The 27607-nt window shown below is 56.6% G+C and overlaps 10 protein-coding genes across 10 annotated transcripts; 5 read left to right on the forward strand and 5 right to left on the reverse strand.

Moving 5' to 3' along the window:
• Nucleotides 1-49: 49 nt before the first annotated feature.
• Nucleotides 50-1132, forward strand: LTHEOB_6258 (uncharacterized protein; the record flags this gene model as incomplete). The annotated part of the gene is made up of 1 exon (XM_035515494.1): nt 50-1132. The coding sequence occupies one exon, from the start codon at nt 50-52 to the stop codon at nt 1130-1132; it is 1083 nt and encodes a 360-aa protein (XP_035372841.1).
• Nucleotides 1133-1598: 466 nt separating this feature from the next.
• Nucleotides 1599-2753, forward strand: LTHEOB_6259 (Polysaccharide deacetylase family protein; the record flags this gene model as incomplete). Its single annotated transcript, XM_035515495.1, has 3 exons — nt 1599-2263; nt 2401-2497; nt 2553-2753. The coding sequence occupies 3 exons, from the start codon at nt 1599-1601 to the stop codon at nt 2751-2753; spliced, it is 963 nt and encodes a 320-aa protein (XP_035372842.1).
• Nucleotides 2754-5286: 2533 nt separating this feature from the next.
• On the reverse strand, nt 5287-5593 carry LTHEOB_6260 (uncharacterized protein; the record flags this gene model as incomplete). Its single annotated transcript, XM_035515497.1, has 2 exons — nt 5287-5419; nt 5469-5593. 2 exons carry the CDS (start codon nt 5591-5593, stop codon nt 5287-5289), a joined length of 258 nt encoding a protein of 85 aa, XP_035372843.1.
• Nucleotides 5594-9461: 3868 nt separating this feature from the next.
• LTHEOB_6261 (60s ribosomal protein l40) lies at nt 9462-11346 on the forward strand (the record flags this gene model as incomplete). Its single annotated transcript, XM_035515498.1, has 4 exons — nt 9462-9472; nt 9718-9836; nt 9898-10007; nt 10069-11346. 4 exons carry the CDS (start codon nt 9462-9464, stop codon nt 11344-11346), a joined length of 1518 nt encoding a protein of 505 aa, XP_035372844.1.
• Nucleotides 11347-11713: 367 nt separating this feature from the next.
• Nucleotides 11714-16405, reverse strand: LTHEOB_6262 (Chromo domain-containing protein; the record flags this gene model as incomplete). The annotated part of the gene is made up of 1 exon (XM_035515499.1): nt 11714-16405. The coding sequence occupies one exon, from the start codon at nt 16403-16405 to the stop codon at nt 11714-11716; it is 4692 nt and encodes a 1563-aa protein (XP_035372845.1).
• A 706-nt stretch (nt 16406-17111) lies between these two features.
• LTHEOB_6263 (Glutathione-dependent formaldehyde-activating enzyme) lies at nt 17112-17842 on the reverse strand (the record flags this gene model as incomplete). The annotated part of the gene is made up of 3 exons (XM_035515500.1): nt 17112-17289; nt 17344-17581; nt 17635-17842. 3 exons carry the CDS (start codon nt 17840-17842, stop codon nt 17112-17114), a joined length of 624 nt encoding a protein of 207 aa, XP_035372846.1.
• Nucleotides 17843-18558: 716 nt separating this feature from the next.
• LTHEOB_6264 (Inositol polyphosphate-related phosphatase) lies at nt 18559-20739 on the reverse strand (the record flags this gene model as incomplete). Its single annotated transcript, XM_035515501.1, has 4 exons — nt 18559-18625; nt 18679-19346; nt 19400-19656; nt 19710-20739. 4 exons carry the CDS (start codon nt 20737-20739, stop codon nt 18559-18561), a joined length of 2022 nt encoding a protein of 673 aa, XP_035372847.1.
• A 2338-nt stretch (nt 20740-23077) lies between these two features.
• Nucleotides 23078-23567, forward strand: LTHEOB_6265 (Zinc finger protein; the record flags this gene model as incomplete). Its single annotated transcript, XM_035515502.1, has 3 exons — nt 23078-23082; nt 23149-23430; nt 23489-23567. 3 exons carry the CDS (start codon nt 23078-23080, stop codon nt 23565-23567), a joined length of 366 nt encoding a protein of 121 aa, XP_035372848.1.
• Nucleotides 23568-23819: 252 nt separating this feature from the next.
• LTHEOB_6266 (Proteasome component pre6) lies at nt 23820-24790 on the reverse strand (the record flags this gene model as incomplete). Its single annotated transcript, XM_035515503.1, has 4 exons — nt 23820-24147; nt 24203-24590; nt 24640-24699; nt 24760-24790. The coding sequence occupies 4 exons, from the start codon at nt 24788-24790 to the stop codon at nt 23820-23822; spliced, it is 807 nt and encodes a 268-aa protein (XP_035372849.1).
• Nucleotides 24791-25172: 382 nt separating this feature from the next.
• LTHEOB_6267 (D-lactate dehydrogenase) lies at nt 25173-27002 on the forward strand (the record flags this gene model as incomplete). Its single annotated transcript, XM_035515504.1, has 4 exons — nt 25173-25384; nt 25440-26373; nt 26425-26919; nt 26970-27002. The coding sequence occupies 4 exons, from the start codon at nt 25173-25175 to the stop codon at nt 27000-27002; spliced, it is 1674 nt and encodes a 557-aa protein (XP_035372850.1).
• Nucleotides 27003-27607: the final 605 nt, after the last annotated feature.

Genomic DNA, 27607 nt, shown 5'->3' on the forward strand with positions numbered 1-27607 from the left:
CAGCCTTGCTCTCGCGTTCGCTTCAGCCAAGCATAAAAAAAAATAAACAATGGCCGCCGACAAGCAGCACCCACCTCCAATCACGCTCTTCTGCTACCCGGGCTCGCCCTACAGCAGGCGCATCAGCTGGTACCTCGACCTGCGACGCATCCCGTACGCCACGTCCATCCAACCGCCGATCCTGCCTCGCCCGCTCCTCCAGGACGGCTTGCGCCTGCGCTACCGCCGCATCCCCGTGCTCGCCGTCGGCGGCTCCGTGCTCTGCGACACGCGCCTCATCCTCGCCAAGCTCGACCGGCTCTTCCCGCCGTCAGAGCAGCATCCGGCCCTGCTGCCCACTGGCCCCGCTGTGGGTGGCCTTGCCAAGATGCTGGAGCACTGGACGACGGCCAGCGCTGACGGTTTGTTCGTTCTTGTCGTCGGCCTCATACCGCCGCAGTCGCCGATGCTGAGCGACCCGGCCTTCCTGCGCGACCGCGAGGAGCTGCTGGGCGGTGGCTTGAAGTTGGATGGTGCTGACGTGGCGGCGAAGAGGCCTGCGTGCCGCGCGGCTATCGAGGCGGCGATGGGGGTCGTCGAGTCGACGTTTTTGGCAGATGGGCGCGAGTGGTTGCTGGATCGTGAGCAGGCGGCGGCGATGGGGGGTGGGCCGAGCTTGGCGGATTTGCAGGGCGTTTGGGTTTTCGACTGGTTGCTGTGCGATCCGTTTCTGCAAGGCGCGTTGGGGAGCGAGGAGGAGGTGAGGGGTGTGGAGGAGAGGTTCCCGCGGACGGTGGCGTGGGTGAAGAGGTGGAGGGCGTGGTTGAAGGAGAAGGGGGCGTGGGATGCGGAGAGGGAGGGGCCGAGGGGTGCGATTAAGGACGAGGAGGTGCTCGAGAGGGTGTTTGGGAATGCGTTTGTGGAGGACGGGGAGGAGGTTGTGTGGGATGAGCAGAGTGCGCGGGTGGTCGGGCTGGAGAAGGGGCAGGTGGTGGAGGTTTTCCCGACGGATTATGGATGCGCGCACAAGGACCAGGGCCGGTTGGTTGGGCTGGGAATTGATGAAGTGGTGATTGATGTGGATGTTGAGGAGAGGGGGAAGGCTGTGAGGCTGCATTTCCCGCGGACTGGCTTCTGCGTGCGTAAGGTGTAGGAGGAGACTGAGTAACATGTTGCGTGGATGAAATAAAGCTCTCAGACCTACCATTTCTACTCACCCTGTGCTTTCAACATCCCGAGTGCATTGGGATTGCTCAATTTAGCGTTTTGTTCGCAAACCTATGCAAGCGAAGTTGTCAACACCATCCGAGCAGGAGAGATATGAAGAGTTCAGATGGAAATTTTGACGTGCATGATAGCATGACTCACGATGAACTGTGTTCGTCCAATTCTCTGAACCATGAATCTTGTGTCCGGAAAGACGTTCGCACCCATGTTCTATCCCCTGTCGTAAGCTTGCCCTTTCAGGATAGCGCATTCGTCTACCCCACAACCACCGAGCAAGCTCCCCCCACGCCCGCCGCCACCATCGCACAACGTCACCACCTCCCGCATCCTATAAAGGAAAAAGAAAAAAGAGCAAAAAGGAAAGAAAATCGGCCCCCAACCAATCACAAACGATGCCGCTCTCCCTCGGCCTCGAAGACACGCACGTCCTCATCACCGGCGGGGCGGGCTTGATCGGCGGCGCCGTGGTGCGGGCCTTCCTGTCCGAAGGCGCGCACGTCTCGTCGGTCGACATCGCGCACGCCGACGTCGCGTCGGACGACGAGGAAGAGGAGCCCGAGAGCGAGTACAGCGGGCCGGGCACGCTGCACGAGTACTACGGCGACGTCGCCGACGAGGCCTCGCTCGCGCGCGCGTGGCGCCGCGCCGTCGCCGAGAACGGGCCCGTCGGCTGCTGCGTCGCGCTGGCCGGCCTCGACCTTAGCGTGCTTCCCCGCCGCCACGGCGGTGCAGGAGACGACGATGACGCTGGTGGTGTAGGTGGTGGAGGTGGCGGCGGCGGAGGTATTGTCGATGTTAGCGTCGCGCAGTTCCGCCGCACGCTGGACGTCAATGTCGTCGGTACGTTCCTGACGGCGCGGCAGTGGTTGAGGGGTATCCGAGATGCCGAGAGTAGTTGGGATTACTTGGAGAATGCGTCCTTGGTGCTTGTGGGGAGCGAGAGCGGCTGGTTCGGCGAGCGAGGCTATCCCGACTACGCGGCGGCGAAGAGCGCGGTGCAGGGCGGCTTGTTGAAGAGCCTGGCTGCGGATGCGCCCAGGGTGTATGAGAAAGCTCGGTGAGTTTTTCTCTCTGGATTTTGTTTCGTGTTGTTTAATGATTGCCCTCCCCTCCCGTTTTCGTGCCTATTTCGGTCGCTACTCTTGCTTTGGGTGGAGATCGTGTTTCTGACGCGATGATACTTGTCTACTACAGTGTCAATGCCGTGGCTCCAGGACCTGTTGATACCGTGCGGTTCAGGCAAGAGTGCGCCGACAACCCTGACCAATTGTGGTTGGATGCGCAGGCTACGGTGAGCAGGCATTCCCCAGTGTGCAATCCATGTGGTCTGACGTCGATTCCTACAGACTGGTCTTGGGAAGCCAGTCCCAGTCGAAGCTGTAGCCCGGAGCATCCTTTTTCTGGCAAGTGACAACTTTAGCAGTCATGTCCACGGCCAAGTGCTCAATGTGGATTCTGGGAAGCAAGGCAAAGTTCTCTGGCCGAAGGAAGACATTGTGGATTATCGGTCGTCACCCTCTCAGTCGCAAGCGTCCGAAGAGGATTGAGCATAAGGAAAGAATGTGGACTAGAAGAGTGGGGAACAGGATGCCAACTTGGTCTACGGACTACCAATGGACGGCCTCAGGCGCGGTAGAACGGGGTCTACGGCATGGCTGACGCAATTTGACTGAGATGGACGACTTCGGCACTACGTGGCAAGTGCATTCGGGAACGGGGCGAGCCTTTGGGGTAGGAAAATGTTGGGTATCTACATGCCCATGGCGAACAGGGGACGACCTTGGATCAGTCATATTCCAGGACAGCGCCGCCTATTCACCGGTGACACCTTCATGAGTCAATGTAAACGCTCCCCAACCATGCGCGCGGCTAAGGGTCCTCGTGTCGGAAATCTAGCTACGTATGCCCAAAACCTTGGCTAGCGGACGGTCGGCATGTAGATCCTCAGGGACCTAGGACACAATTCTTGGCATGATGAAAGCACAAAATGGGGGCCAACAAGGAAACGGAATGGCTTCCGAAGCTGAAGTCTTCTTTCGTCGGCAAAAAACAAAAGGTGTGATGCTCGGGCCAAAGGTGTCCGGTCTCGTTCAACCCTTTTCTGTTTGCCACCCGATCGGCGGTACCCTAGAAAATGCGCGAATTCTCTCCGGGTCTCGAAGGAGGCAAGTCGTCGAGTCATGCAAGGGAAAGGTCGGAAAGCGGATTATGTCACGAGGTGGGAAAAGCAAGCAAAAGCGATGGCGAGAGCAGCGGATTGTGGACGGGACGGTAGTCAGAGAAGCCATTTTCGTGCCTCTGCCGGCGCTAGGAGAGCCCAAGACCCACCAAAGGAATAATAAGGGGTCTCAAAGGACAAGAGCTTGACCGCTCTCCGCCCCGCTTTCCGCCTCACGCAAACGTCGAATGGGTTGGATAGATTTCGGATTTTTTGAAGCACAGGGTGGTGGGACCCCCCGTGGGGACGCGCGCATGACGGCAGCGGCGCAGAAGAGACGGAACAACGATTAGCGAGCCGATTGAAGTTCCACCCTGCTGGCGGTTCGAGTATCCCGAACTGGATGGTCGAATGATAAGAGGTGAGGACGTGAAACATGGCTTTTGGACCCTGATTCTGAAATTTTGCGCACCGAGGCGCCACGCGCCGCTGATTGGAGTTTAGCGGCTTGCCTCCCACGAGGCCGACCGGGTGGCCAACGAGAAGGTTGTCTGGTGAGCGTGTCGTGAGCAGGTGACGGCGCATCACGGACCAAGTATGACGGGCTCTATTTCCTCTGTCTCGGAGCTGGAGCACGGCGGCTCACGAGTGGCGTCCACTAGCCGTCGCTGGGGAGAATTTGTGTACCTTCCGGTCAAGTCAAGGGGAATGGCGAAAGGTTACTGATGACGACAACCAGTGGAATAGCCTCAGCCCGGCCCGCTTCTGTCGGTGTAGCGTACAGTTCAGCCCGTGCTGACTTGTCGACGACAAACTCCAGAGCACTCGGATGGAGCGGGCGGTACGAACAAGATACCTGAGCAGATCCCACGAACCACGCAAGGGTCTGTGGCATCCCTCATGCGAGCCCAACGGACTGACGATCACCCTGTCCGAAGCGGGGGACAGACGAATGGCACGGCGAAAGCCGCCGTCGAGGGTGCCGGGTGTAACGGTTTGAAGCACTTCGGCAGCGTGACCCTCGACGGGCAGCTAAGGCAAGCCGGCGAGCTAGGTGACGCCGCCGTCGGTCATCAAGCGAGGAGGAGGCCGCCGTGTCTAGCTCGCATTGGGACGCGGGCTAGGGCCTGCGTCTGAGTGGTTCAAAGTATGCACCTGTGTGAGGCGTGCGATGTGTGCCAAGAAGTCAATCTTCGAAGCAGGGAAGATCAACATTGCCTTCTGCCAGGGTCTCACAAGATTTGGTGGGCGCTGCTTGCCAAATCGAACAGGGATCCGCGAGCTGCGAAGTGGAGGCGCGTCAGGTCAGCGGGCGGGTGGAATGGGTCTCCCACTGTAATAGGTGGATCCTTCGCGCTGCAACCGGCCGGCCGTCCATGCTACCGCCGCCTATGTAGCGCGAAGCAAGTCGCGGAGAGGTCTCCGTCTAGCGTGAGCGCACGTTTCGTCGCCGTATAGCTGTTTGCAGGCTCTGGAGCGCTGGCTGGGCAACAGTGTAAGGATCTGTTAGTCGATGAACAGGTGAACAAGATTTGCGTAGGCCATGTACATCGCATTACTCTCGTGGGTAAGGAGCAACAACAATAAGCACCATGACATGAAGCCAATAAATGATGTGGATGGGACAACCTTGTAGATTCGTACGTCATATGTGGAGAATCTGGTAGAGATGATCCGTTCGAGATGCGTCGCTTTCCCGACATCCAAACCAAATGTACAGGGCGTTAATACGCTGCAAAAGTAGTCGCTATGTGAAAACTCCGTCCCAAAATGCTTCCTAAAGTCATGCGCCAGTTTCCGACCTTCGTCCCGCTAAAATTTCAGATCGTGAGAACGGTAGCTTGGAAGTTTTGCTACTCGTGAAACAAAGAGGCGACCCATGTTCCCGCCATGGTTGCGATCGTTCGACTTCCAGCGTCATTTTAAGACGAGGTGGAACTGACGGAGCCGCGACTCGAGTCGGTGGAGAGACTGGTGGAGCTGCCACCCTGCGTCCGTCTCCGGGCAGAGTTAGTTGCGCTCTCGAGCTGATGCTTGGTGTGCTCATGCATGACGCTATTAATCGTTAGTAAGCAAGTAGAATTATCTGATCTAAACAACGTACCGAGCGTAGAGGCTCATGGAGGCGGACGGGTTGTCCAAGTCGTAGTGGTTGGCGAAGTTGTGCTGGGCCGACATGGGGGCAGAGTAGTCGTCGGTTACGTAGACAGTGGCGGCGGCAGCGGACATTGCGGGTGTTGGTGGTTTAAATGGTGAGAGTTGCAGTTGTAGTGGTTGTGATTGCTGATGAGATCGAGATGCTCGTAGGCAGAAGGGCTCGGTCATATATAGGAGCGAGGCTAGGGCACCTGAGCGCATGGGCAGGGCGGGGGAAGGGCGTGGTGGGCGCAACAAGGGCATGCTAGGAGAGCGAGCGCGCTTGTGGCGTCGAACGATATCATAGTGTCGATCACTCGGCGGTCGTTCAGGGTCCAGCGAGGGCCCGATAAGAGCGGCACCACAACAACACCGGGATCGCTAGCCCTCGACTGGCCCAGCTGAGCAAAGAGTGAGCGCCGTGGACCCTGATCTGCTGGGCGCTGTGTGTTGCCTGTCTGCGCGTGCTGCAACCCAGCGCGGGCCGGGGTCCACGCCGCTGACAGCGTGAGCCCCGCCGGTGTGGTGCCCCAGACGGGCATCGCGCGGGCGCAGGGAGAGAAATGACGCTGTCGCGTCAGCGGAATGGCCGTGTGCGACAGGCGGGAGCAGCACAAGTAGGCGCAGCCGAGCGGGAATGAAGTCAGCCTGGGGGAGCGCCGCGCCGAGAGCGGGCTGGGGGAGGGCGCGTGGCGGGCGCGAGAGTTGGCGGCGGTATGACGATGCTGCAGGGTCTGCTTTCGTCTAGCGCTCGACGCTGACTTCATGTTCCTGGCGCGGGCTCGGGGCCCACGCCCGCTGCCTACTCACCGTCTCCGTCTCCGCGCCGCCTGCGGGTCATTTGCGCGCAACGCCGCTCCCTGCTGTCCCGAGGTCGAGACCGCGCTACGACCCGCCTATGCGGCTCCCACGCCCCAGTTGATCCGCAGTGCGTCACCTCCTCAACGCTCCTCCAGAGCGTCGCGCAAGCCTCCCCCTCGGTTCCATGCCACACCTCACTCGGCACTTTGCGACGCTGCGTAACCTCAGTGCGGCTGCCGCCCAGGCCGCCCTAACCACCACACAAGCTCCTTCTAGACGAAGTTTGGTGCACCGTTGGTCTCTGTAATTGCTTGAAATGCACTTGATTTTGCCTGCGGGCGTTTGCTTTGCTGCAGCCGTCTATCTTCCGTCAATCCCCTCTCAGCTTCCAATCGCATTGCAATTCAGCCGCCACGCATTTCGGCCTTTGAACACGCTAGGAATGCTGATGAGACAGATCCTGTCCCTACTCGCCACCCGTCATGCAAAGTGATTGCCGTCGCCGAGCCTAACTCTCGACCACCTCTCTCCCCGCACGGCCGCCGCTCCCTCGCGCATCATGATCTACGGAACGAGTATTTGCAGGTTCCTCGTCGCTGGCCCTGTGTTCCAAGGCGTGGTGCGTTCCGTGAGCGATGGTGTTGCTGGTGCGACGACGCCACCTCTGATGTCATAGCCCGGACCAACATCTCCTGCACCCAGACGCCCGCCTCCTCCTCCTCACCCTCTGGCGATCCTTGGCCTTCAAACGTCAGGCAGCATGAGCTTAACTTCGCGCCGCCAGCCCACCGGCCGTGAACGGCCGCCCTCCGGTTACCATGCCGTCCCCGCTGACGCAGCCCGTGATATCACTGCGAGCCCTCCACCAACAGACCGCACACTCCTCTGCGCCAATTCCTCAAATTGTCACCAAACCCGTTCTACACGCACGTCATATCCGCACCACCTCACCCCGCCGGTCCCTCTGTGTCAACTGCAGCCGACTCGGAACGGCGCCAGGCCAGCAACCTGTGCGGCTCCACCCGCACGGGCTCTGCTGCATCGTCGACCACATCTCGCGAGCTAACGGCTGGGTCGATCGCTGCGGGCGTCGCGGGGCGGCCGCTATGTTTGCTCGTTAATCTCACTAGTGTTGCTCAACACCGGCTCCCTGTGCCCTAGTACGTAGTTGGCTATCTATCGAGTGGAGGCCCTCCGCTCGGCGCCGGCCAGAGGGCGTCCTTCTGACGTCGCCTCCCCACAAGTATCCTGGTCAGCCTGCAGCAGTTCCTGGCCTGCTTCCAATCAGTGCACGGTTATACAGGGGAGCCGTTTCCGCCATACATACACTCCCGCGCGCACAGGCGCACTTCTACATCATGCGCGCGACCCTCGAGCGGCCTAGATGGAGGCTGGAATGTCTTAGCATCGTTCGAGCCGCCGTATATGCACTACCAACAAGTGCAGTTAGATCGTGTACCTCCCCACGCATGACGCATCACGCATGGTGGCCACCTCCCACCACAACCTCCAGCTTGCTATTCGGGCAACTCGCGCAGCGTGTAAACCAACAAGACCCCTACGATGCGGACGCACGCCGGGGTGCTGCCGTTGGTCGCTGACTTCGCGCCGTGGAGCGAAGGTGGCCATCCTAGATCGCGATTGTGATCGGGATCATCGCAGGCTCGATCTGGAAAACACTCCACCATCTCGCTTCTTTTCATCGCCGTGACGCAAGAAAGTCCGCGCTCGTTCTCGCTGCCCGTGCCGGTCATCAACATCTGTGCCGTACTCGGCATCTTGTCCTCGGACCAGCTTATCCGACGAAGTAACTGCTTGCCTTTGGATCATGATGTCGCCATGAGGTGTAGACGGACAGGATCTCTGGTACAGGTTTGGTGGAGTCCTCGAAGAGAATCGCTTAAGCCTTCCCGCCTACGGTTTCGTTCCGAGAACGTAGGTAGGGGCTTGGGAAGGTCTGCTACATCACATCATCTCATTGCATCTGGAAAGTAACGCATAGGTATTGGTGTGTTTGCAGGATTAGAAACGTCATCGCCAATGTTGTCATAACTCCGAGTGCGTTGCGAGTCGCATCCCCTTCTCAGTCCGTTCAGGCCTCAAGCCATTTCACGATCAGTTCGTTTGCGAGCAGGTCATACTCAACAAAGTGCTAACTTGGATCTGACCTAGTTCTACCATAGAATCTACCTACCCCTCGAGTCCCGAGCCTTCATGAACGATACGTCGCTGTCCACAGGAATATCAGCATTAGAAACAAGCAAACACACATCTAGGGCCGGTGCAGAAATCATAAGGCAACCATAACGGCATGGCATACCAACCCACCCAATAGGAACTATGTTCTGAGGTTTACATTGAAGTGAGGACTCACGAGACTGGATACCTTGTTGGCTATTTCATGTGTCACGGCGACATGAAAGCACACACACTTCATTATGGAATCAGACCGATCACACTACCAGTCTTTGATGCTCGAGAGGTCACGGTGAAGGTGCACATGCAGCGGGTACATTCTTATCCGGATGCCTCACTTCTGTGTCACAACGGAAGCAGGGCGGAGGCCTGCAGCTCACCTGTACATGGGTACTACCGGCAAAGCGCATAAGTGAGCTGCAGTGGTCCACGAAGCTGCCATGCACCTGGCCCCCATGACTTTCTGATGTTAAATACAGTCCCCTCTCGCAGTAGTGCGGATCTACTTTTTGCTCATGTCATGGGTAGCTGAAGCTATCGTCTGGACGTGTACGCAGAATTTCTAATTCCACATTTTCATCCGAACGGTGGCTTCAACTACCCACATATGTTACTTTTCTAGAAGCAAGCTCAGTCATAGTTACGCCTGGAGCCTTACTCTTCTTCACGCTAGCCTTCGGCTGCGATAACCCCCAGTATAATGTTGGCTAGCATGGGCTTTTCTTTCATTCGCACAAGCTAGCAGTGAACCTATACTCGCATAAGCCATCCAGTACTGCACTCACAAGCTCAGTTAATATACAAAGCGATTACTGCTTTCAAGATAGCTGTGAAAATAGATACACATCAATTCGCTAGGAAAGGCAATCGTTTCACTAAGGTTGGCTTCTAGCCGGCTTCCGTTATTCCACTAGTGCTTAGATCCAAACCATACAAGTTTTCTACCAAACCGTCTTCCTATTCTATGGAGATAAAGTGCCCACTTGACAAGAGGAAGTCGGGCCGCACCTGGAGCCTGAGGCAAGACAGGGAATAACACGTGACTGACATTCGAAAAGGGAAATTTAACCGCGCGCCGCCGGGTCGGGCCCGAGCTCAACGACTTCGCCGGCAACCATCAAATCTACTCCAGCCAATGCATCTTCTTGAACGCAAGAGGAAAATTAAAGATGTGAGTACTGGCTCCGCTTCAGCACCCCTCGCCGATACTGACGTAACAGAAGGTCGGATGAGGAGGACCGAAATGCCTGGACTCAGGACGATGATGCGTGGAACGCTTTCGGCAAAAGAACCAAGATTAGAAGGCCGCAAGAAGACGAGGACGATGGAGAGAATGCTTGTAAGCCGAGCGCAGAGTATTAAGAAACAAAGCCGTTCTTTTCTCGTTAATGCCTCTACAGATCTCGAAGGTGAAGCGGCATTTCAGCGCTACATAGAGTGCCTACAATGGCTCCTCTGTACCCAAGCCCGCTGGCTGGTCCACGAGAAAGGCATGCCAGCCGACCTTGAGGTTGGTCTTCTCAACCATACCCACGCCCACGACTGTCTACTAAGTTTTCTATCTCCCGCAGGTCGTCATCCGCGACCTCTGGCACATCCGCCTCCGCACCCTCTCGTGGACGCAAAACCGCGACAACACGACGCCCATCCGCGCGCTCGACACCCTCGTCCTCTGCTACTTCGGCCTAGTCATCCTCCAGCTCCCTACGTCTCTGCACGACCTCTACTCCTGGCTCTCCTTCGCCCCTTCCTCCCTGCAACCCGCACCAGCACCAGCACCATCATCAACCACCACCACCACCACCACCACCACCACCACCACCACCACCACCCCTTCCGCCGCCGCCGCCGCCGCCACCGAACCCACCACCAACAACCCCCCCACCACCAACAACCCCCCCACCTCCAACAAAATCGACCACCTCCTCTACTACCTCGCCCGCGACCGCGCACCCCCCTACCTCCTCCACCGCCTGCCGGGGCCCTACCTCAACGCCCTCATGCCTGCCCTGCTCACCCCGGCCCGCCTGCAAACCGGCATCCACACCCTCGCCCGCCTCTTCCGCGTCGACCTGGGCGTCAGCTTCCCGCCGCTCAACTTCGCCCCGCTCGCCTACCGCGCCTACGTCGACGCCCTGGCACTCCCGCTCGAGGCGCTGCCCGTCGTCGAGAAGCTGGCGCGCGGCGCCGCCGTCGCGTGGACGTTTGTGCCACCGCCCGGTAGTAGTAATAGTAGTAGCGAAGGAAAGGGGAGGGGGAGTATCAGCAAGATGAAGAAGGTCGACGCGCGCTGCTGGCTGCCGGAAGCGCAGTTGGCGGCGCTGGTCGTCTTGGCGATGGAGACGCTGTGTCCGCTGCACGACATCGAGGGAGATGGAGAAGTGGAGGGGTTGGCGGCGGCGGCGAGGACGAAGAAGAAGGTGCCGGCGTTTGAGTGGGATGGCTGGGTAAGGGAGCGCGAGCGCGCCGCCGTTGCTGCGGTAGCGGAGCAGGGGGTGGCGACGGCTAACGCAGTTGGACGTGCGAATGGGGGTGGTGATGATGGGGATGAGTATTTGAGCGCGGCGGAGAAGATGCTGCAAGGGCACGACGCGGATGACTTGGAGCAGCTTCCCAAAGCGCCAAAATCTCTGGGTGAAGCGGATGGAGCACATACGGATGAGGATGACGACGAGGGGGAGGCGGATATGCTGGAGGGGAATGAGAGGATTTTCTACGAGGTTGTCGCGAAGCAGGCCGTTATGCCCGTCTCGCTGCTGGTGAAGACTGTGAGATTGGTTGAGATGAGGTTGGAGGAGTCGGCAAAAAGGATAAAGGAGGTAAAGAAAAGGTCCGGTAGGGTGAGATAAGGCGGACTATTGTGGCAGATCAATATATAAATATCAGAGCTTCGAAGAAATTTGGCCGTCAAGAAGGAAGTGTCTGTTTTCACATCATGCCAACGAACGAGCTAAGAGGATGGCTGTAAAGCACATCGTTGTATTTGCAAATTACTCCATTTACCAAACAATAAGCCTTAGCCTTCGCCTTAACGGCGACCTTTGAAACGCCTAGCAATGTGTGTGAGTGTCTACCAACACGAATTTCAATTCTCGGCAGCCCACGCTCTTGTTTCGCAATTCATACCCGATATTGCTGCCGGGCGTAAAGTAAACCATTCCCCATCAAAAAAAGCCTAGAAGGCAACCACGCAATCGTCCAAGTTCTCCGTCTTTTCTACGCATTGATGTTCCTCAAAGCGCCCAACCTCCCGTGTCCACCAAGCCCGCTAGGCGCAGGGCTACCGCCCCTACTACCTGGGCCACTGATGCGAGGGCTGCGCGGCACGCTGCCGGCACGAGTACCCACGCCCTGGCGGCCACGGATCGCCTTCAACTCGTCGTTCTTCTGCTGCAGCAACATGTTCCTGTCGTTGAGCTGGATCTGCAACCGCTCCATCTCGTCCTTGTACGCTTCCTCGGCGCTCGTGAGGCTGAGCTGGCGCGCCTTGTCGCGCTCGCCCGTCTTCAGCTTCGAAAGCTCGCGCACCTGCTGCGTCAGGGTCTCCACGCTCTCGGACAACTGTGTCGACTGCCGGGATGCCGTCTGGTACTCCGAACGGAAGAATTCCGAGCTCTTGTTCTCCGCCTCGCGCAGCTTTTGCACTCGCTGGAGCTTTGCCAACGCCTCGTCTCGTTCCCTCCGTAGCTGCTCCCGCTCCGCCACTTCCGGCACCGTTGAGCTAGCCAACTGCTGGCGTGCTTCTTCAAGTTGCTCCCTAAGGGTGTTGCGCTCGTTTTGGAGGCCGTCTATCGTGTCATTTTGCGACCGGATGCGAGCACTGACATTAATATGATTCAACTTGAGTTCTTCGTTTTCCCTCTTGAGTTGCAGGATTATATCCCTCTGCTCTTCCTTCTCGCGTTGGCATTCTGTAAGGGCATCCTCATACTCTTTCGCACGTGCCTTCGTTTGCTCAAGCTCGAGCTCTCTACGAAGGTCTTTGTCCATAGTAGAACTCGAGTGCACGGGGGCGGAGTCGCTAACGTGCGTGATGTCATTAGGATTGATAGTGCCGGTTTCGGGCTGTGGCGTTATCCGCGTCCTCTTAGCCGACTCTTCCTCTCCCACATCCAGGTGCCTTTTCTGGCCAGCAACGGACGGACTTAGAGCTCCAACAAGAGCCGAGGACGAAACGGACAGCGTAGAGACCATTGAATCGTCGAAGTGGACATCATTCTTGATGCTACTCACACGGAGAAGCGGCCAGGCTTCATGGTGGTCCAGGTCCGACTCGATGCTGGGTACAAGGAGCCTCACCGCCTGATCAGCCTTGGTGGACACTTCGACCCTGCCAGCCAGCTGCCTTAGCTCGGTCACAAATCGCACGACCAGCCTTTCCCTCATAAATCCTTGGACCGACGGCGAGATGCAACGTTCGACATGTTCGACCGAGTTGGTGACAATAGGCGTTATTACTGGGATCGAATCGGTTATGCTGCGACTAAGATGGTTTCTGAGGGCCTTCATCTTGGGGTCGTGGCATTGGACCGTTGAATCCATGGCGAAAATAAGATGAGCCTTGGGGAGGCTGGTGTCGACATTGTCAAAGTCGGTGGCGAGGATAGTGACAAACAGAGATTCTCGGGCCTCAAACGCCTCGCGGTCGGTATGGCCTCGAGAATATGGGATTCTCAAGCCATCAACGTACTTCTCGATAATATCCATCAATGGTCCTTGGCAGCCCAAGACCACAAAGTGGAATTTCGTATCGCGCAACTCTTGGAGTATACCGCCCAGGAAGCGAAACTTGGTGCTGCTGTTATTAGACCAAGCAACCATGCCATTCTCCTGGCCGCCTTCGTATTGGGTCAGAGCATCAGCGTTCCCAAAGCCAAGATCCATGTGAGTAATATAATCGTTCAATCTCTTGAGCAGGCCCCGAACTTCCTGGGCGTGGGTTTCGCACACGGGATCGTCCTTGAGGAAATGGGTTATGGAATCCTCCTTGAACGTAATCTCATGCCTGTATTGATCCCCCTGTAACCCCTCCATGGAAAGTCCAACGAGGTACTCGGCATCACCAACAATGGGGTCATCCAGAAGGATGCTGGGTGTGCTGCCGTCATGCATGTCGGTGTCGTCGTCGAGATGGTGGATGTCTGGCATGTCGTGATCGTTTTGTGCGGTAGGGAGGTGGCTTTCACTAGGCCGAGTTTCGGCCGAGAGATTCGAGGGAATCAGCGTGTACTGCGGCTCCATATTTGTTTGAGTGACGTTCGGTGGGATCGTTGATGGCGATCTTGTACTTGTCTCAGCTGAGGGTGACTTAGGAACCGACTCGTCTACTGCAAAATGCTCGGCCTTTTTGCGCTCTCTTTCTACTTTGCTTCGAGAATGGATTTCACGAAGTCGTTCTGTGAGGGATCGAGATCCTGTTGGAGCTGCTTGCTCAGTACCACCGACCGAACTGTTAGGAGCTTGCGAGGACCGGTGCATTCCGCGGGATACCTTCCTGTAATAACCTCTTAGGGGCGATTCTCCTCTAGTCTCGACACTAGGTACGATGTCCTTCGGAGTAGGAACGTCCGAGTCCGTTAGCTCGTAAGGACGACGGATGACGTTGGGGTCGGCTTGACCAAGAACACTCGGCTCTAGGTTGTCTTGAGACGAATCTTTGCGCCTTGGGCTTTGTGTGTGCTTGAGATCGCTACTGATGGGAGGGTCTGCTTGCTCGGATATCTGCGTCCGATGACTTGATTGAGGTCCGTCCAAATCTAACTCTGGAACGTACTGTGCAGGCTGCAACGATTCGACGTGATGCTCCGAAGAAGAGTGCTCTTCAAGCTCCCTGGAAGCTGCCGAATCGAAGTCGTGATGAGGTGCGAAATCCCTTTGAGCAAATTGCAGATGGAAAGTATTCTCAGGAGGATCTGTGACGTCTTGTGTGGATGTTTCCGCCTGATCTTGCAGCGAAAATTCGGCTCTCTTTGCAGACTCGACGAGAACTTCTGCGGCACCTTCTGTGGTCCTCTCAGGGCAGGTCACAAAACGGTGAGCTTCTTCTGAATCTGTAGATTGGTCTGCAGAGCCGGTCCGTTCGTGCTGATGTTCCGTGTAGCCTGCCTCTTCTTCGATATCCCGAGTGCTTCCAATAAAAGTAGGTACGACTTCAGCAGTGAACTCTTCCTCTCTTTCCGGCGCAGTGTGACCAGCGGATAGAGCCCCAGCAGCGACACCCTCCTCGGCTTCAAGTACGTGCCGATCGGCGAATAGGTCTTCACGAGCGGCTCCTTGTCCACTATCCTGAGCGTTCTCAATAACACCGGGTGCGGCTTCTGCAATAAAGCCTCCCTCTTGGTTAGGTTCGTGCTGGGCCTCTTCACCGTCTTCTTGCTCTACTTCTGGTTCTGGTTGTTCGTATTGCTGGTCCTCGGTTGGGAGACTTTGTGGTACGAAAACCTGCGAATCTTGCGGTCCTTCCTGTTCTTCAATCCCTCTAAGATCACGATCAACTTCTTCCTCCCTCTCGAACTCTTCAGAAACGTATCCTCCAACTGCAGTCTGTTGAGGTTCCTGAACCTCGGGCGAAGGTTGGCGTTGGTCCTCCGGCCTTGACTTGGGGCTAAGAGATCTCGAAAATACCTCTGCTTCAGAGTCTTGGGCGTGCTCGTTTTCAGCGGGTGCAGGCGTGCCCGCTTGAGCTTCCACGAACGCCTGAGTGTTTGCTACACGGCCTTCGGACTGCGTCGATTTGACAGGCGATTCGGTGGGAGGGGGCGACGAGGCAGAACTAGTCGTGTGCCACGGTGACTCGCGCGGTGGAGGGTGTCTCTCTTCGTGGTGGCTGTGGGTAGCCGGACTGGATGGCTCGTCTTCGATCGGGTCTGTTTCTGGAACGGGTGCGGAAGAGTCGTCCTCCTGTGGATTGGTGAACTGGGCCGAGGCCGAGGCCGAACTGTCTTGCGGGGCTGGGGCGTTTGCAGAGCCGGGAGGCTGGGACTGAGTTTGAGCTGACTGGCTCTCAGCACCCGATCGTGTCTGGGTGGACGGAACGTAGCTCGAATCCCCCGGCAGACTCTGTGAATCCGGGATAACAACTCCGCTTCCAAAACGGGGCCGCTGGAGAAGTCTCTCTGCGGGGATGGTATGGCCCCCAGGGCTCTGCTGAGAACCGGCGGATTCTTGCGACGACTCAACTGTTGGGCGGCTTTGCTGAAGCTGCGGTGAAGATCCCGATGCCGTTTGCGACGAGTTCCAAAGAACCTGTGACGCGGAGATATGCTCGTAGTCGGACGGGTTGTAGTCAGTAGGGTGAGTTATGTGAACTGCAGGCTCAAGACGCGGCCTTGTGTCCCGTAGCTCTGTCTCTGGTACAATCCGCGAGTCGTAGCTTGGGAGAGAGCTGTCTCCCGGAAGATTGTTTGGCGCAGAGTGCGGATCGGGAGATGAGCTTTGAATAACCCTGCGGCGGTCTGGGATGCTGGACTTGCGCTTAGGCTGAGGCGCTGGTGCAAGGCTGCTCTCGGTAGGCGAAGCTGCGGCTGTGGCGGGGCTGAGCGCGGGAGCAGCCGCGGATACGGATGTCTGTCGGGGATTCTTCTCTCCACGTTGCCTGCGCCTCCAATCTTCAACCAATAGTTTGTTCGCGTTCCTCTTGGGTTCCCAGGTTGGAGCGTAGGTTTCGCCGGTCGTGGGGTGGTCGGCCCAATCAATTAGGTATTTATTCCCCTCCTCCTTGAGAATGGCCTTTGCTTCGTAGAAGGGCTCGGACTCTTGGGAGGATTGAATGAAATCAGCCGGTTTGCCCTTGGAGGAGCGGCGGTCGGCGGCCTTCTTCCGGCGCTTGGGCGGGGTTGATGTAGCTTCGCGAGACTCGGGGATGCTGGAGCGCTTGCGCTTGGAGTTGCTGGGTCGGCCCGGTGCCATTATGCGGTCTGGACACCGCAGATGGAGTAGGAGCTGTGCGCGCAGGGGGAATTAGTTCGGGCGGCCATGGTGGTCTTGCGGGTCGAGAGAAGGGATGTGTGAGAGTGCGCTGTTCCGGGACAAACGAGACGCGCGACCGCCGATGATGCAAGGGTCCGACTTACGCTTGCTGGCTCGAAAGCCGAGATCGTCCGCTTTACTGTTCGCACGTGATCGCGTGCGCCAGTGAGATCGCGTCAGCACGCGTGGCGGATCGTCAGTCGCAAAGAAGACGCCGAACGACGACGGCGGTGGTTGCACGGTCGAGGGTTGTTGAGCGAGGTGTCGGAGAGAGCGCAAACGGCAAGGAAGTCACTCGCTCGCGATTCCGCGTCTTTAGTCTCGAGGTGCAAACGGCAGCAAAGCGAAGTCGGGTGAGAGCGTGGTCGTTGATTTGGTGGCAGCGGCAAAAATTTAGAAGGAAAGGTAAGGTGTGCAGGTGGTGAAGAACGGGCGGGCGAGGGCAGTCAAACCAGCATGAGCAGCCAGTCCCATTTTGTTACACGTGGTTCACCCCAGGACAGGTACTATAGCAACCGTTCGTTTGTCATTGTTCATGCTCGATGTTGCCTTTCCTGGGTGCGCAGCCCGGCCGCGGCACATCCATATGGACCACGCTATATAAATTCGCGCCGTCGCACCAACGCCTTGATTTGTCAACACATGTTTATTTGTTCTCGCCTTTCTTGAAGCGCTCTTCTCTCTCCTTCTCGCGCTTGCGCTCCAGCTCCCTCACCATATCCGGCGGACTGTCTTCGATCAGGTTGCTTTCCTGAGTCAACCCATCCCATTTAGGCAAGCCATCTGGGATATCCATGACGCGCTGCCCGTAAAACATGTGGCAACTATACATGCAATTAGCAATCTGCGAAACTCGAATGCCAGCGCAAACGACGTACCGAGGCTTGAAATAAGCCTTGTCTTCATCCGTCCTCAGGTGGATCAAGCTTGGGAACAAAAGTATCATGTTGCGGCCCTCGTCCATGATAGGCGAGTGACAGTACGAGCAGCGGACCTTGCACGGCAGCTTGTGCTCTATCGACTTGTCGGTTGGATCGTACCATTCGAGGTCGTGGTGTCCGTTGGAGAAGTTGATATCTTCCTTATGAAAAATAGCAGCCCATTGGAAGGGTGCAGCTGCAGAGCAAAGACAGTCAGCACTGGCGCCTTTGAGCGCAGAATTCTCTCACCATGCTGAGTCTGGCAGGTTGTGCAGTGGCACAGCTTGGAATCAAGCGGCTCAATTCGGCTGAGCTGGTACTTGACGCGCCCGCAATGGCAGTTTGCTTCGTACTTGACATCAAAATGCTCGTTGGGCTCGTGCACACGATAGGGAGCTCTCTTCTTCCACTCGCTCATGCCCTCAGTTTCCTCTCCTCTCGACTGCTGCTTGTGCATGGCTGCGAAGGTATGCAATTTTGCTGCAACTGCGGGGCTTGTCTGTCGTGTAAGCAGTGTCGAAGACGGCTTGCGAATTGCACCGGCACAAGTATTGCTGGATAATCTGGGCACCCAGCGGCTGGCGAGAGACATGGGAAAACAATCTGCTTCTCGGGGCACAATGGGTCTTTTGAAGCACAGAAATGCAGGAGCGAACGTGGATGTCCCATTGGGCAATTTTGACGTCATGCACCGTGGCACCAGCTCCCCGCCAGCTGCGTCCGGCGTCGACACTCCGGTGACAGCATCATCGAATGTCTTTAGCGGCGGAATCGACCCCGCAGAACAATCTGCCGTTTGCCTATACAGAGGGGTATCGCAGCCGACGGCTAGCATGAAGAACAGTAAGACCACAGTCTTTCTTAGAAAAATAACATATGTGGGTAGTTGTAGCTATCGTCCGGACGAGAGCTTCCACTACGCGTGACATGAGCAAAGAAAAGAAAACCCCCCCGCTAGCCATCCGCTGCGAGAGGAGACTGTAATGGGTTGGGTATAGTGTATTAATACTTCCTCCTGTATGGATATGCGCTCGCCTGCCACCGTATCCGTCTTTCGAGACTATTGCCGCCCATGCGCTTTGCCCCAAGAGAAACGAACGCCTTGCGAATGCATCCATGCAGGCCATGCAGCACTAAAATCATCAACATCATCAAATCTCGCCTTCCGCTTCTCTACAGCTTCAGCAGCTTCATCGCGTCTTTCGAGCTGAGTCCGAACACGTTGACCAGGTAGTCGAGCCTAGTAGCACGTTAGAAAAGTACATCGCTGGTGTTGCACAACCGTGTACTCACTTGATATCCGTTGCGAGCCGCTGCTTCAGTTCTTCGAACCTGTGCTCGCACTGCTCCCAAACGATCGCCCGCCGCTTGGGGTTGATTGTCTTGACCCGGATATTGAATCTGCCACTGACTGGCCTGTGGTCCGAAACGCGAACTTCATGCCTCCTGTACTCCAGCTGCTTGATGCGACCTCGGCCCCGGTAGAGCAATCTATCGCACCATGCTGGAGAGCGCTTCTTCTCGCTAGTGTCATATCTGTCCGTCCCAACGTCGTATTTGTACGTCGGTGCAAAGGTGATTGGGTTCTCTCTGAAGGCGCGCAACCGGAAGCCGGGATTCCTTCTCTTGGTCCGAAGGAGTTGATCGTTCTCCAGCAGTCTTGTCAGATTTCCCTCCTTCACATGTCTAATCACCGTGTCGCGCGTCATCGAATCGATTCGGTAGTTCAAATCACCGTTGAGTATGCATATTTCGTGGTCGAGGATCATGGAGCCATCTCCTCCTCCGATGAACACGTCTGCGCGAGCTCCAAGGTCCATTTGTGGTGGGAGTGCCGATGTCTCCATGATGGTGGCGACATCGTTGTTGCGATGAGCCGTTTGACTCTGACCTGCCGCAAGGTGGCAATTGACGAAGCAAATGGAGCTGTCGTCCAGAGTGAAACGGACAACTAAAGCTCCCTGACGTAAATGTTAGAATCCTCAGGGAAGCGGGTGTGTTCGCCTTTACTTACCTTGTTTCCGTGCAAACCACCCATACCAAGCTTGATTTCGGCAGCGTTCATGTCTCGAATCCTCATGCGTTCCGACTCCCTCACGAAAACGCAGGTGAAAAGACCAACAAGGTTCGCTGTATGCAAGAGGTAATAGCGTTCACCAGGGAGGTAGTCCTCGATACATCGAACAAGATGGTCTCTCCAAGCACGATATTGGCGGCTCATGTGCTCTTGGTCCGACGCGTCTTTCTTCTTGCTGCTCTTGAAGAAGCTCTCTGTAGACATGTAAGTACACATTCCAGAAGTATAAGGGGGGGAAAACACTTACTTGCAGTAACCTTCTTGTCCTCCAGATCGACCAATTCTTGGAAACCAAAAACCAGAATGTCTGAAGGATCATCAGGTCGTAGCAAATCTCTGAAGAAGCTGCCATCCTGCTCTTCGAACCTCCCGCTGAGGCTCGTGGGCTTTGAGGCGCCTGCGTTCCATGTCATGATTGTGGCTGACACCTGTCGGAAATCGCAGAATTCCACATCGTGCTCTTGCATATCTGCCTCGAGCCAATCCTCCCTCAACATACCGTCCCATATCCTTATCACGCTGTCCGTTCCCAGTGAGGCAACCTGAAGCCTGTCCATCTTCCACAAGCTGCTTCGATCTGCTTGGATGCCTGCGACTGGATTGCCGTTTGCATGCGCATGCCAGTCCTTCTTGACTTGCCACGGAGTTTGAGTGGTGTCATACACGTAGATCATGCCCGTGTTGTAGCCTGCCCAAAGGTAATCGCCTGCACCCGCTAAGCAGCTTATCTTGTACACGCTAACGCTGACGACCCCAAGGCAAGAGTAATCCTTCCGGGAATAGACAGACACCTTGCCATCATTGTGACCAAAGTAGATTCGATCCGGTTGGCTGGGAATCATCGCTGAGGCTGTAACTTCTCCAGCGTTGGGATGAGACAAGGCTTGCGCAAGGACGGGCACGAAGCCGTGCTGTTCTGGGCTTCGCTGATAGATTCGTATCTCCTTACCATGCGCAACCCAGAGCTTGTCCCCGGAAACGATGGAGCAGTTGTGGTTTTTGGGAATCCGGAAACTGTTCGGCGTCTGTTGCAGGATCGGGGACCCTGTTTCATCCGGAGGCCAAATGTTCACTTTTCCGTCCTCGTCGATTGTCCACATCTCCGCGGCATACCGGTAAATCTTTGTAATTTTGCTGGAATGAGCATTCCGCTTCTCCGCGACGACAGCTCCAGACGGGATGTCTAGCTCAAACAGCTCGCCCTTCTCACTCCCAAGCCAAATGTGGTCTCCCTCTTTCTCCACATCAGTCGATGGTCTGAAAGCCATAGCCGTCATTTTGACTGATTCCGCTAGAGCTGTGTTGAGCAGCATTTCGCCAGTCACTAAACTCCAAGCCCGGGTGAGATATCCGGAAGCGCACACTACTTCGCCACATACTGCAAATAGCTTGGTATCGTAGCCCAGAGAGATTTCGCGAGGACGTTGTCTGAATGTCGGTGGTCTTCTGTTTGCCTGAGACGAGTCGGGATATTCCGAAAGTATCGTCGTCGCTTTGTCGGATTGCTCGACATCGTCTGAATCGTCTCTGTAAATTGCACTGTAACGCTGGCTTTGGGGTTGTTTTGTGGCTGGAATTGGTCTGGGCGTTGATCGAGATGGTTCATTGTGGCTGCTTCCATTGGTTGCGGGCGTTTTCGAGGGCCCAATTGTAGATGACCGCTTTGGAAGCTTTGGGGTCGGTTCACTTGCTGCAGCGGCTCTTGCGGCATCGAGAACCGCGGCTCTCGATGTGTCCATCGAACGACGTGCTGGCGGGGGATCCGGAGGGGGTGGTTTCGACCTTCTGATGTCACCGCCACGCCGTGGAGGCAAGCTAGGTCGTTCGTCAAGTGAGTCGCTAGCTTCTCCGGCGGAGACATCTGATGGAGCTTTCAGAGGCCGTTGACTTGGCTGGTTTGGCAATTCTTGCTGATTTTCTGATGGTCGTGTCGGAATTTTCTGTTGGAAATAGCTGTTTCTTTTTGGAGGAGCCACATTAGAGGGAGCGTTACTGTTGGCTTGACTGCGTGGCGAGGGACCACTCTCGTCGCTGCTTGGGGGCGTGCTAAAAGGCGACAGCCGCTCCTCAGTAGACGCATGGCCAGGGTCCACGGCTAGGGAGGCTTTCCCGGCGGTGCCTGAGACCGAAGTTCCCGCAACTGAAGCTGGCTTGCTAGGAATTTTCGGCTTGCCAGCCCGATTGATAGGGGGCGGCCCGCCAGCACTTGAAGCCACAGAAGCTGACCGACCAGTGTAATCCCTCTCCAGTGGTGCAGGTGTTTGCTTCAGTGGATCAGGAGAAGGAGTCGATGTGGCAGCTGATTGTAGGAAGGGTGCCTGCAGAGCTTCGATGGCCGGCGTAGCCGGTTTGCTTTGTACCCGAAAATGACGAGCGCCACTTCCATGAGGTGAGCCGGAGCGGGCAGAGGGTAAGCTTGGTGGAGGCTTCGGAGCGCTTCGCGGTGTAGGTGACTTTATCTCAGGCTCGGAGAATGTATTTGGTGATTTAGGAGGATTGACGGTGACGACAGGCGGAGATCTTGTCGGGGACCTGGGCGGCGAGCTTCGCGGAGACAGCTGGTACATGGAAATTGGCCTTGATCTGTTCGTGTCCAACGACACGCCCCGTGTCTCCGGAGTTCGTGGAGGTGCATAGAGCCCCTTCGGGGATGTGCTTCGCAAGCCCACATGGGGTCGCGGCAGATCCAGCGACATGCGGCCGTCGGCGCGCGCGCGAGACTCGTCGGGCCCATCGAAAATGTTTCCCAAGCTCGGTCGCGCATTCATGGGGCGTGGCGGATCGGAAGAGGTCGAGGACTGGCGATTTAGCATGTTCTCAAAATGGCTCCGCAGCGACGACACAGGCTTCTATAACGCACACATTAGCTATAGCTCTGCGGAGGTTGCAGGCGACACTTACGATGGAGGAGCCATCAGTGCTCTCCGTCTTGCCCGGGGGTTTCTCCATGGCTGCTCAGTAAGGCAGCAGCACAAGTTGTTCACCGGCGGGCTTCAGCGGACTCATGCCCCCAGTTTGGGCGATTATAATGATCGGAACTGGCCAGAGCGGCGCGAAAGAATAGGTCGGAGTGGAGATGGCAGCAGCAGCATGCCCAGCGCAAGGGAGCTCGAGGTGATTGAGAGAGCGCGATCGGGAGGTGTTGGAAGATTAAGTTTCGGGGCGCGATGGGCGTGAGTCGGCTTGGGCTGGCGATGATGCGGCAGGAGGGCTGGCCGGGATGGAGGGGTCCTGCGTGAGTACCTTGCAGCGGCCGTGGCCCCCTGCGCGCGAGCGAGTGTGATGATGGAATTCGGCTGAGAATGTGGCGGTGTGCGGCGAGCAGCACGGCAGCTTGCGCGTGGTGACGAGTGAGGCTGTGGTGATCGAGCGGCGTGCGAATGCTGGTGCCGTACGTAGGGCAAACGGCGTTTCCCCACAGGCGGCGCGTGGTGCTGGCCGCGCCCTGGTACAACGGCTTTTTGCGGCTTGCGATGTCATCTCCCATCCCCTCTGTTGCAGCCCGAGTCCCACGCTTAACCCAACTTCCACCCTTTTCGCGTCGCGCCTGATACATCCGCCTGAGGCTTCCGACTCGTCCGCGACCTCCCGCTGCCCGCTGACACGTCCGCCGCCATGTGGTACGTCGCCGCCCGCTGCTCCGCGCCCCCTGTGCGCCGCCGCTGACCTCCGCCGCTCCGCCGCAGCAAGCACATTCTCAACGCCCAGGTCGCAATCCGCAGCCCCTGCTGCAAGAAGTGGTTCGACTGTGCTGAGTGCCATGCCGAGAGCCAGGACCACGACCTCATGAAGAGCACCGAGATGACCTTCGCCTGCAAGAAGTGCAAGAAGTGCTTCCGCAAGAACGCCGAGGAGTTCGAGGAGAGCGACGAGTACTGCCCGCACTGCGACAACCACTTCGTCATCGACGCTAAGACCCCCGAGGCGCGCCTAGAGGTCGAGGGAGAAGACGTGCGCGTCGACTCCAGGTACGGGACCTTGAGAACCAGCCATGTAGAATGCAGTCAAAGCTCACTAGTCACGCAGAATGCTCAAAGACGAGCGTGTCCAGAGAACAGACCCGAAGTCCATCTGGGACATCAACGTCTCGGACAGACTTGGCTAGACGGCCTCAAAACAACGCGCATTGGGCGATACTATAAAGTGCATGGGGCGGCGTTTACATACAATTTACTTGGTAGTAGAGGGGTCGTTTTGGCGTTCGCAGACATTCTAGACGTGAGACGAGCGGCATCGTGATTTGGGGCGTAAATGCTCTTCCATGAGTTCATGCTACTATACAGGCTCGAGAAGCTCTATCATCCGAACGCCTGTGCTGCTGCCATCACTATCCATGACCTACACTGCGCAATCCGCTTTAGCTGGAACCCTCGCCCGAGGGACGCGTCAGAATGGCCGCGGTACCCGTGCCTGGAGTCCTTCCCGGGCGCCTGGTAGCGGCCTCCTCCTGCTTCTCAGTGTTGATGCTCTCGACGTACTTCTCGATCTGCTCCACAGGCAGCATCTCGATGGACTTTCCAGGTGCCATGATTGCGATCTCAATGTTCTTCGCGCCGGTCTGGACGACCTCGAGCAGGGACTTGACCGTAAGCTTGATAGTCTCCTCCCGGTCCATGTCCGCCTTGTGGTTGCGCTCAAGAAACTCGCGGACCGTCTTGCTCGACCTTCCGATCGCATTTGCCTTCCTGTAATTGTATAAGCATCTAGTCCACCCAAGCCAGAGCTGCTCCAAAAACATACCATGCCGAGTAGATACCCGAAGGCTCCGTCTGGTAAAGACGCGGGGTCTTGTCGTTCGGATCGAATCCAACCATGAGCGTGCTGATGCCGAAGGGGCGGACACCACCGCTCTGCGTGTACCTCTGCTGCACACCAGCAACATACTTCGTGATGTACTCGATCGAAACAGCATCCTCAACAGTCAGGCGGTGGGACTGTGCTTCTAACCGGGCCTTGTCGACAAGGATGCGAGCGTCGGCGTTGAGGCCAGCAAAGGCCAGAGCGACGTGGTTGTCCACCAGGCAGATCTTCGAAGGGGTAATGCGGGTATCTTGAAGCTTCATCGCAGAGCGTTTCTCGCAGCCAAGGACAACGATGTCCTTGCCCTTCACGGCGACGGCGCAAGTTCCTAATGATGTCAACACGGCGGGACGGGAGGATTGTCTGGGTCATAGTACCTCTCTTGACAGCCTCCAAAGCATACTCAACCTGGAAGACGTGTCCATCGGGACTGAAGACTGGAGACAACAGAGCAATTAGCTACACTATGATGCTGATGAAGGTGGAGTCGAGCTCACCGGACAACGCTCTGTCGTAGCCGGATGCCATCGCGGAAGCTTGTCGTAATGTGTGTGGTGTCTGAACGGATCCGGCGAGCGGTTACTGCTGGCGCAGGAAGCGGAGGCGGGAGCGGGTGGGTGCGGGCAAGGATAGTTGGGGATGGCGTAGTGAAGCCGCGTCGTGCTGAGCTGCCTGTCCAGAGGTGCGGCGCCAAGGCTGATCCGACGGAGCTCGCCCAAGCTCCGTCGCGGCGGCGCCACTCCGATTCACGGCCGGCCATGACATCTTTTCTCACTTTCAATTCACTTTCCGCTCCATTTCCGTCCTTACTCCGCATCCCCCACTGTACCCCCATTCCTGCCCTCTACTTCTTCCTCAGCACCCTATTTCTTCGTATTTCCTTTCTTTGTGTTTTTGCGCCCTCTTCCCCATGGCGTGCCCCTCCAGAATCGCCGGCGCAGCGCTGCGCAGAGCCCGCTGCTCACGCGTTCCGCTGCAGCAGGCCGCCCGCTTGCACCCTGCTGTCCAGGTGCGCTGGACTGGAAGCACATCTGCAACCAGTGAGCCTCACCAGCCGGACAGCAAGGACGGCGTGAAGGGTAAGCCCGCTCCGTCTAAGACCGTCAAGTTCACCACCGAATCGTATATCTTCCCACCAATCCTACATAGGCGTATTCATAACTGAGAATTGATTCAGGTACCCGCATTTGAAGCGCGATTCCAAGTTCGCGGAGCTTACGCCGGATCATGTGAAATATTTTAAGGAACTTCTGGGGTCTCAGTCTGCTGTTATCGACGGGGTTACTTCTGACGCCTCCGACGACATTGAGGCTTTCAACAGCGATTGGATGCGCAAATTCCGCGGCCACACGAAGCTCGTCCTCAAGCCCGGCTCGACGGAAGAAGTGAGCAAGATTTTGAAGTACTGCAACGACAACATGCTGGCTGTGGTTCCCCAGGGCGGCAACAGTGGTTTGGTCGGTGGATCGGTACCAGTGTTTGACGAGATCGTTGTCAACATGTCTCGCATGAACAAGATCAGGTCGTTTGATGAGGTCTCGGGAATCCTGGTTGTGGACGGCGGAGTCATCCTCGAAGTGGCCGACAACTTCCTCCAGGAGAAGAACTACGTGTTTCCCCTGGATCTGGGCGCGAAGGGATCTTGCCATATCGGCGGCAACGTTGCAACCAATGCCGGTGGACTTAGGCTTCTGAGATACGGCAGCTTGCACGGGAACGTGTTGGGTATTGAGGCCGTGCTCCCTGATGGCACCATCGTCGACGACCTGTGTAAATTGCGCAAGAACAACACTGGATATGACCTGAAGCAGTTGTTCATCGGAGGCGAGGGCACAATTGGCATTATAACTGGTGTCTCCATTGTTTGCCCGCAAAACTCGCCCGCCATGAACGTTGCATACTTCGGACTGGAGAGCTTTGAGAAGTGCCAGCAGGCCTTCCGTGAAGCCAAGGGCCAGCTATCGGAAATCCTCTCCGCCTTTGAGCTTATGGATGGTCGGAGTCAAAACATTTTGAAACAGGCAATCAACAAGAAACTACCTTTGGAGGGTGACTACCCTTTCTACTGCCTCATCGAAACCCGGGGCTCCAACTCTGATCATGACAGCGAGGTATGTATTATGACGTAACATTTTGGGAATTCGTAGACTGACCACGAACAGAAACTGTCGGCTTTCCTTGAACATGTCATGGGTGAAGAGATTGTCGCTGATGGTGTACTCGCTCAAGATCAAACCCAGATGGCTGAACTCTGGTCTTGCCGTGAGGGAATCACTGAGTGCTTGGGCCACTGGGGAGGCGTCTACAAGTACGACTTGTCTATTCCTCTGGAAGAGCTGTACCAGCTGGTTGATGACACGCGCGACCGCCTCACGAAGGCCGGCCTCGTTGGAGACTCGGACGAGTACCCTGTCGTCGATGTTGTCGGTTACGGACACATGGGTGATAGCAACCTCCACCTGAACATCCCCACCAGGAGATTCGACAAGGCCGTGGAAAAGGAACTTGAGCCGTTTGTCTACGAATGGGTGGCGAAGAGGAATGGAAGCATCAGCGCCGAACACGGTCTCGGCTTGACGAAGAAGCCATATATTGGATACAGCAGGAGCGAGACTATGGTCAGGCTGATGAAGCAGATCAAGGACACCTTCGACCCGGTAGGTTTGCAGACGCTCATTGAAGTCCATGTATACTGACTCTGATATAGAATGGCATTATGAACCCTTACAAGTACATATGAAGACTCTGAGGGCCGATTTCCGCGAAAAAAAAAAAAAAGAATGGTTGGGCAGAATACCCCGTTTGTCGGAATGGACAATGTGTACAAGAGCAAAATTTGTCAGAGAAACAAAAAGCAATGGTTTGGTCAAAGCTCGCAACCGAATTAGGGTCGCTTCGTAATGCGATGCGTGTTCTTGCAGTCGTTGAACTTCCCGTTCGCGCAGGTCGTATGCTGTTCAACGGTATGGTTGGACGGAAGAAATGTTTGAGTGGTGTGGGTCTCGACGCTTGGCTCACAGCGGACGTTCTCACTCCAACAGGGACGAAAGAGGGCACACGTTGAACGCAAAAGTGGATTACAAAAGACTTTTTTAAAAGGCCCGTTGTGTTGGGACGATGGCGCATGCATGCACAATTCGGGACGAAGCGTCAGATCGCAAGGGTCACGGAGCTTCATTCGAGGACTTTCTCTACCGACATGGTGGCGAACGGGCGAGAGGCAGAGGCTCGACCAAGCGGATTCGCGTCGACCTGCCATTGAACAGGGGATGATTAGTGGAGACTTAGGCCGTAAGATAAGTGCTGCCAAGATGAGCTTGCGCATGGGCTGGCAACCACGCACTC

This window comes from Lasiodiplodia theobromae (assembly GCF_012971845.1).
Source record: "Lasiodiplodia theobromae strain AM2As chromosome Unknown scaffold_18, whole genome shotgun sequence".
Classification (NCBI taxonomy): Eukaryota; Fungi; Ascomycota; class Dothideomycetes; order Botryosphaeriales; family Botryosphaeriaceae; genus Lasiodiplodia; species Lasiodiplodia theobromae.